Genomic DNA, 8,140 nt, shown 5'->3' with positions numbered 1-8,140 from the left:
CATGGCCCCGCGCCGCCGCCGCAGCCGGACTACAACTCCCAGGCACCCCCGCGCCGCTCGCCCGCGCCAATCGGGCCGCGCGGGGGCGGGGCGGCAGCCCGCTGGCCAATGAGGAAGGGGGGGAGGGCGGAGCGCGGCCCCCAAAAGCCAGTGAGACCGGCGCCGCTTGCTGTGGCTGGTAAGTCGCTTCCGAGGGGATGGCAGAGTGTCTCTGCTCTATGGTCSGCGCTGCCGGAAGTGGCGGTGGGCGGTTCCGGCGAGGCGGAGGGTGTGTGCGGCCCGGCGGGGAGGTTAATGGCGGACGCGGTTCCCGCCGCCGAGCAGTGACCCGCGCCCTCRCCGCCTCCCGCCGCGCTCGCTCCGGCCCGGCCCGGCGCCACCATGTCCGTGGTGCCGCCCAACCGCTCGCAGACCGGCTGGCCCCGCGGGGTGAACCAGTTCGGGAACAAGTACATCCAGCAGACGAAGCCGCTCACGCTGGAGAGGACCATCAACCTGTGAGCGCCGCCGCCGCCCGGGCGCCGCTCGGCGCGGCCGGGCCTCTGGGGCCGCCCCGGGCTCCGACGGCTTCTCCTTTCCCTCCCCATCCCTATCCCCGTGCGTGCCCGGTGTCCGGCTCCTGAGCAGCGGCGGGGCCGCCCGGGGGAGGCGGCGCAGAGCGGGAGCCGGGCCCGGCTGGGCCCGCCGCGCCCTCCCCTCCCCTCCCCGGGGGCTCGGCGAAGCTGCCGGCTCGCAGGCTTGAAGCRCGCAGGAAGCGCCTGCTTTTTGCACAGCCGTGCTGTGGTGCTGCAGAGCTCCGTGCCCTGGGAGCCTGTGGATACTGAAAGCTTGCCTGGGGTCGGGGGACTATGATACACCTCTATGAAGTTGGTCTGAGAATCGTGAAGTACATATAAAAAGAAAAATCTGTCTTGGGAAGTGTGCAAGCAGCAAATGACAAAGCTGGGGAGTATTGCAGGTGGTACATGTATGTCTATATAACCTYGCATAGGCACCTGCCTTCAGCCACATGCAGAAAAACAGACTGTTGGCCTAGGGAGCCTTCGAGCTTACTCARTGTAGTCAGTGTTTAGGTATGCCAGGTGTCTGACTGTGCTGCACAGGTGTCTTAAGTCCAAAGTGTTTGCTACCCCATGAAGCACGGGGTGCCTATTGTAGATACAAGCTATGTGCTGAAAGCATTTGCTTTCTTTGCATGRGAAGTCATATACTCTATTCTACAGTAAGTTCTGATGTATTTATTTGGTAAGTGTGTTTGTCAAGCTGCAAAGCCATCAAATGTTAACCGTGGCAGTAAATACTCAATTTTAGCTATTAATCAGAGATGGATATTCTGTTTGGTATATATGAGCTTATTCACACTTAGAAAGAGCTGATCTTGTTGTGGGAGTTCAAATATCAACTTCAGAAACTGGGGCACTTTTTATAGTGCTACTTTCCAGGAGGAAAAACAGCATTACCAGCCCAAATTGTTTTTTTCCTATTATAAGCCAAGGATTTTGAGGTACCAGTGGTTATTAGTATGATCATACCTTCTAGGGGGGAAAAAAAGTGAGAATACCTACTTTGGAGAATGAAATGGAAATTAATGGAAAAAGAAATTGGGACAGTTACAAGCTATAAGTGGAAAAAGTGGAGGGGGGAATGCTTGCTAATAAAAACATCATTAATGAGWAAACACAACTAGTTTCCTAATTGATACCGTTATTAACAAACATTCTGCTTCCCCCCTCCCCTTTTTCCCTTACAGTTTAGAAATGAATCTGTTTTGTGATTTCTCCATTATGAAGAATGAAAGAAACTTGGGGAGGGGGGGAGGGAAGTGTAAGTTTGACATGATTTTGAAGACCAAGTGCTGGAGGGAGGGGGAGAAATACACGAGGAGACTCATTTCAAAGTAAAAATTCCACATAAAATCAGCCATTAACTTGGTTAATGAAGTTGCTGTATGCCACAAGTTAATAAAACCATATTGATACATGTTACTATTCTGTTGCCCTGAGCCCATTTTCCTCACCCTTTTTACCTTAACTTGATGTCTTCCTAGCAACCTTCCTCCTTCCAGGCCTCCTGTTATCAGACTTCTGTGTTACTTTTAGTTGGACAAAAAACTGGAGTCTTGCAAAGCACAGAGGATGAACAGGAGAAAATACCGTACAAATTGTTTTTCCAGTTTTGTCTACTCATTTTTTTTCCCATGGAGAAATCTTGAGGTTTCCACTGCATGATCACTAGGGAGTCCAAAGGTCCAACATCTAGCCCAGTGAAGTGATCTGCTGAAATTRTTGTTCTTAATCCAGGCACCTGGCCGTGCACTTACCACACCTGTCCTCTGTGACCCAGCTGTCTGATTCCCCCCTTCAAAACAGACATACCTCTAACAGTTTAGTTCTCAGGCTCTTGATTCCTGCAGAAAAAAACTGCACTGTGCAACTTTGTTCTCTCACAGCAGAGCTGCTCTGCTGTCTTGCCCTCCCAGTTCTCAGTGCCTCAACTGCCTTCTCCTCTGCAGTGTCGAGGACAAATAGAGTGGCTGTTAAATAGCAGATGCTGCTGGTTCTTCTGCAGTTCTTTGCAGTCTTCTTTTGAATCAACACYGCAACAGCCTATCAGTCAGCATGACTTTCTGCACTTCTGTATCACAGTGCAGATCTGTGTTATAGGCCCCATAACTTGAAGACAAGAACTTCTAGTCCAATTTCTGTGAATCAGCTGCTGTTCACGTGAATACAGATAATTCTGCCTCTGGATGAGTGCTGTGTCATAATAGCGTATGTGATTTTTTTAACTCTAGATTTCTTACCATGTAGTAACCTTTTTTTCTTGTAGGTATCCTCTTACAAACTATACATTTGGTACAAAGGAACCCCTTTATGAGAAGGACAGTTCAGTGGCAGCTCGGTTTCAACGCATGAGGGAAGAATTTGACAAGATTGGCATGAGGCGGACAGTGGAAGGGGTTCTGATTGTGCATGAGCACAGGCTACCCCACGTATTGTTGCTGCAGCTGGGTACAACTTTTTTCAAGCTGTAAGTGTCTACTTCTTGAACCTAACCTTTTAGCGTAATACAAAGGTCATAAAGCACTAAATGCGTAGGTTAGAGGTTAAAGTGTGACTTGCTCTGTTAGGTCTCAAATGTCTGATTCATTTGCTACAAAGGTTTAGTTGGGAAAAATATTCTGAATGGTAAGGTTTTCTTGTAAAATTTTTTTTGACTGTTGACACTGCTCATGCAGCAAAGTGACTTAGCTTTGAACCAACTGGGAGTTTTTAGTTACGATGCGTCAGCATCGTAAGTTCCTATTTAAAACTTGTTATCAGTAATTAGTGTTTTACCCCCTGCATTGTGAAAGCTGTATTATGTTTAACTATATTTGTGCTACGGGCACAAAAATGGCGAAGTGAAACTCAAGGCAGGAACCTGGGGTAAACACAGAGTGATAGCTGTTTGCCAACTACGAGGTGAACTGGATACAATTAAAAAGGTAGACATCTRAATGAGGAAAATTGCTTCAGTTCATCTAATGTTTGTCACTGCTGGAATGAAATTTTCAGAGTTGGATCATATGTTTGCAGTGATGAAGGTGGTGCTTGTTTTGGTTTTCCTGTTAGCTGTATGGACTTGAGTTGTCCCAGGTTATCCTGCTTGTGTTCTGTCTTATTTTTAACACGTTTGTTCTCAAGTGTGTGTTTGTGGGGAATCTAGTTTTGTATCCAGTTTCTTTTTCGACGTCTTTCTTCTTCAGAGAGTGGAGAGGGAGCAAAAATAGACTGGAGCCTAAAAGTTTTTCAAAATTCTGCGTTGAGGAACCCGTCTAGTTTTTTCGTTAATCTTGTGTTAAATGATTCCACAAAAAAAGTCTTATTTTCTGCTTTAATGAGTGTTATTCTTGAGATTAGGACAGGTACAGTTGTTATCTACAGCTCTTTCTTCAGGTCTTTTCTGGGGCTTTTCTGTTATTGATAAAACTTTTAAGCAGCCTGGTTATTATCATGTATATAGCACTTTCAGATACTTTTCTAGAAGGACATGCAGTAGCCATTTCAGTCACAGTTTTGGCAAATGCTATGTTACTCCATCCTCAAATTTAGCAAAATGAGATTCGGAACTTGAGGCTGGAGGGACGTGAATGAATTTGTAACTCCCTACCTGGATGCACATCCAAACTTACCTGTCAGTGTCTGTAAATATAATAAAGTATAACTTTAGCTTTCATCACTGCTTATCATCAATAATTATCTTTGACTATTTTAACAGACCTGGTGGTGAACTCAATCCAGGAGAAGATGAGGTAGAAGGGCTTAAACGCTTAATGACAGAGGTCAGTTTTCTTATGTTGCTATACTAGCATGTCACAGAATGCTGAGTTATTTTAGAGTTAATAGAATAAGCCAAAGCATTAAAATAGTTGCCTTACCTTTTCTGTCATTTTGATGTTTTTGTGATTGTTTATGGAGATACTGCTGCTGTCAGGTAATGAAGCATTGCAGTTCATTCTTCCTGATAATCTCGTGGCACTCAATTCAACTGAATATAACACAAAATTTGAAATGCTTTTTAAAGCGTCCTTGTTCTGCGTCACTTTATACAGAAGTAACCTAACATTCTAATAAAAGCTTTTCCATCCTGGCTCTGAACTACATCAGACCCTTACTACAGCATCTCTTTGTGCTTCCAGTATGTGTGTTCTAAGAATATGGCATGAGGTGTTCAAGTTTTGACTTAAGTGCATTTTTGCTAGATACTGGGGCGCCAAGATGGTGTTCAGCAAGACTGGGTAATTGATGACTGCATTGGTAACTGGTGGAGACCAAACTTTGAACCTCCACAGGTGAGTGCTCAGGTCTGCATTTGTGTTCTTCAGAATCGAATACTGATTGTTCTTACAGAAGCCTTCAGCTTGCCAGTTGGGCTCCTTGAGGACCTGCTGCGTGAGCAGGTAGTCCTGCTCAGTTTCACCTGTCTCCTCCTTTCTTCTGGCTGAGGAGGAAGGATCCAACTTACAAACGTTTTCTTTTGGGAAACCCTTTTACCCTCCTTGTGCCTCTTCCAGGAGACAAGTAATCACTAGATGTAGCAGCTTCCTGTCTTGCGCTGAGCTAGACACACCATTTAAACTCCTGTTTTAGTTGCGATGGAAACCGATATATCTGAAACGGATGCTGTATAAACAAAATCTCTTTGCCTGATCTCTAAATGCTTTAACATTGAAAGTACTTGCTCAACTTGCTGCCATGCATTTCTGTCTTGTTGGGTTGTTTTAACTGGTTATGAGAACTAATATCTCTTTAGATCCTGTAAGCAGTCAAGGCAACAGCGTTCTTTTCTGAGTATATTCTTATAAAAGTGTGTTGCATTATCTTATACCGTGAAAGAACAGTATATGACATGCCGAAAGCTTCCACAGTGCTCTCCTGGATCTCTTAATTATGCAGCAGCACTTAAGATTGCACAATATTTTCAAAGATCTGTACAAGTAAATTTGTTGCTTTTTCTTCCAGTATCCCTATATTCCAGCTCATATTACAAAACCAAAAGAGCACAAAAAACTTTTCTTAGTCCAGCTTCAAGAAAAGGGTAAGTGTTTGCAACAGAAGATTACCTTTATAAGACTCTATAAATACTTCCATTTCATGCAAGGAAATGTAGTGGCAAGATTCATTTTTTTAATGAATCTTATAATGAATTTAGTTTGCAGTTCTTTAATGATCGAGCATAACTAGAAACAATTGCAAAAAGCTGTCAATTTTGAAGGTACATGAACTTTTGGAATGCAAGTTTCTAGTATATTCTGATTCTTGCTCCTGTGTCGGTGTATGCACAGCACATGACCCCCATGTCCAGCTATAAATAAAATCCACTCTAATACTGCAGTGCTATATGCAGTGATCTTATCTTTGAATGGGGATGGGRAGTGATACCTTGGCTGAATGCTTGGTTGTCTATCATATAATATYAATCAACTTGTATCTATTCTTAGCTTTGTTTGCAGTCCCCAAAAATTATAAGCTGGTAGCTGCACCATTGTTTGAGCTCTATGACAACGCACCAGGATATGGACCCATAATTTCCAGCCTTCCTCAACTTCTGAGCAGGTATATTATGATTTACTTGTATTATAGTTCCTGAGAGCTTTGACACCAGAGYGAGGTGAGGCAATACAGAAACAAGATGATGATTGTCACTGCCCTGAAGAGCTTAGACATGATGGATGTATAAAAATGTGAGGTAGAACAGCTGAAGAACATAAGGAATGAATAAATGGAGTTGACAGTTTAGAGATATTGGTTTCAACTTAGTAGCACCAAGATCTTACCTGGCAGTTGAATGAAAGGAAAATCTGAAAGATGGTGAAGTTGAAGCTGAGCATGTGCTAAGAAATTTCTTGAGAGAGTATTGGGAATAACATAGTGTGAGAATAAGTGTGAGAATAAGAAAAAGTGTGAGAATAAAAACAGACTCATGTTTGAAGCACTGAATTAGGCATTCATGCTATCACAGCTTTCTGTGATTATTTTTTTTCCCCCAGACTTTGTGTAGTTGAAGTGCATTTATAACGCAGATACCTATAGGGACAGCTGTAGTCTGTCTTTCTCCCAGCAAGCACRTTTTTCTGCTTTCTTGCCTGAAAATGGCTTGTACCTCAGGTCTCTAGAGCTAACTAATCTTACTTATTTCTGTTACTTCAGCAAATGTTCAGGACTACCAGGCATGTACAGCTTGCCAGCTGTTAGTCAGGGGAAGTAGTTACATCACCCACATACTTTGGTGGGAAAATCTCCATTAGAAGAATGTTGGAATTGGTGTTGCCCATAACAAGCTTATATCATGCTCCATATAAAGACAGCAGAAACTTTCTCATGAGTACTAGCAAAACACTGGCCAGCGTGATACCTCTGCAACACGCACGTTGAAGGGAAGRGCATCTGGAAGTCGAGATGGATGCTTGCTTTCACAGTACTGCTCATCATGGATGCCTTTACAGTGCTCTTCTGTCTGCTGTGAAACTTAGTTTACGAGAATAGCTCTTCTGTTGAGTAYGTCCATCTGTTACTCCTGGAGTGTTTAAGGTTGGCTCTGATGGCAGAAATGCTGTGAAAGAGTTGCTTGTAAGGTACAGAGCTTGGGATTTTCATGTTTATGAAGCTTGCTAAAAGTGGCAGGAAGAACTAACAATATTTTGTCTCCTGAGAGGGTGATGTGCAATGCTAGCCTAGTTCCAGATAATGCTTCCTGGTCATACCAAAGCTATCCTATTAAGTTTCTTTTTTTGCTCTGTCAAAGGGAGGCTTATGAAGAATGGAAACAAAATGTTTGCTGATTAATTGAAAATACTTTTTAAATGAAATGAGTTACATCTCTCACTTGGTATAATCCTTTTAATTTTAGGTTCAACTTTATTTACAACTGAATTCCCATACACCTGAAGAGTGTGATAGAAGCCGTCTCTGTGAGCACAGCTTTAAAAATGTAGAGAAAAAAATACGTGTGACGCAAGAATTTTTTTTATGTCGTTCTTTACCTGAAGGCCACTAAACTTTCTATTGTATGAATAGAGAAGTGAATCTCAACTGTTTAGATAGTGGGATCGCAATGTGATATCAGTGTTTTAATCACTTTTCATTGTAATACTCACCAAATTTTTTTTGTACAACATTAAACAAAATGGATCGGATTCTGTTTGCCTTTTTTTTTTTTAAATCTAGTTTTTAGGAACATACTTTAAACATAGTAACTTTCTGTTGGGAAAACACAAGATCTTGGAAGCGGGAGGAGGACCTAGCCTGGTCTGCGAGCGTGCAGGCGCCCCGCGCCGCATCCCTGAGTAGAGGATTAGCCTGAGACGGTGTAGGTAGGGGCGATACAATTCTGGGCATCTTTGTTAGGAGTTAGGGAAGGGAACGGCTGCTCGGGGGGGCAGACGGAGAGGCAAGCGTGCCTGTTGTCCAGAGCTCGCCCGAACTGGCCYGGAAAGGTCTGTTTGTACCGGGCTTCAAGGAGGCCGCGAGCGGCTCCTCTCCGCGCCGGCTGCCGCGGGGAACGCGCGCCGGGAGCTCCGCCGGCTGCTCCGAGCTGCGGGGGTAGAAAAGGGAGTCGGAGGAAAACGCTGCGGGGCGGGGAGGGTGCGGGCGTCGCG

General features: G+C 44.2%; 1 protein-coding gene across 1 annotated transcript; it reads left to right on the top strand.

Annotated features, from left to right (window-relative positions):
• The first annotated feature begins 236 nt into the window (after positions 1-236).
• Positions 237-7,678, top strand: NUDT21 (nudix hydrolase 21). The gene is made up of 7 exons (XM_085301121.1): positions 237-497; positions 2,830-3,030; positions 4,261-4,324; positions 4,745-4,834; positions 5,505-5,580; positions 5,984-6,098; positions 7,393-7,678. Exons 1-7 carry the CDS (start codon positions 382-384, stop codon positions 7,412-7,414), a joined length of 684 nt encoding a protein of 227 aa, XP_085157247.1. The 5' UTR covers positions 237-381; the 3' UTR covers positions 7,415-7,678.
• Positions 7,679-8,140: the final 462 nt, after the last annotated feature.

Source organism: Rhea americana, unplaced genomic scaffold (genome assembly GCF_003343005.1).
Source record: "Rhea americana isolate MKP2758 unplaced genomic scaffold, rheAme1 scaffold_172, whole genome shotgun sequence".
NCBI lineage: Eukaryota > Metazoa > Chordata > Aves > Rheiformes > Rheidae > Rhea > Rhea americana.
Note: the sequence above shows the minus strand (reverse complement) of the source record. Positions and strands in the feature narration are given on the sequence as shown.

What these genes read in the sequence shown, in the direction of transcription:
- NUDT21 (XM_085301121.1), top strand. Translation starts at nt 382, where the DNA reads ATGTCCGTGGTGCCGCCCAACCGCTCGCAGACCGGCTGGCCCCGCGGG. An exon ending in GGTACAACTTTTTTCAAGCT is followed by an intron (nt 3,031 to 4,260) that starts GTAAGTGTCTAC and finishes CTATTTTAACAG; the next exon opens with ACCTGGTGGTGAACTCAATC. An exon ending in CTTCCTCAACTTCTGAGCAG is followed by an intron (nt 6,099 to 7,392) that starts GTATATTATGAT and finishes TTTTAATTTTAG; the next exon opens with GTTCAACTTTATTTACAACT.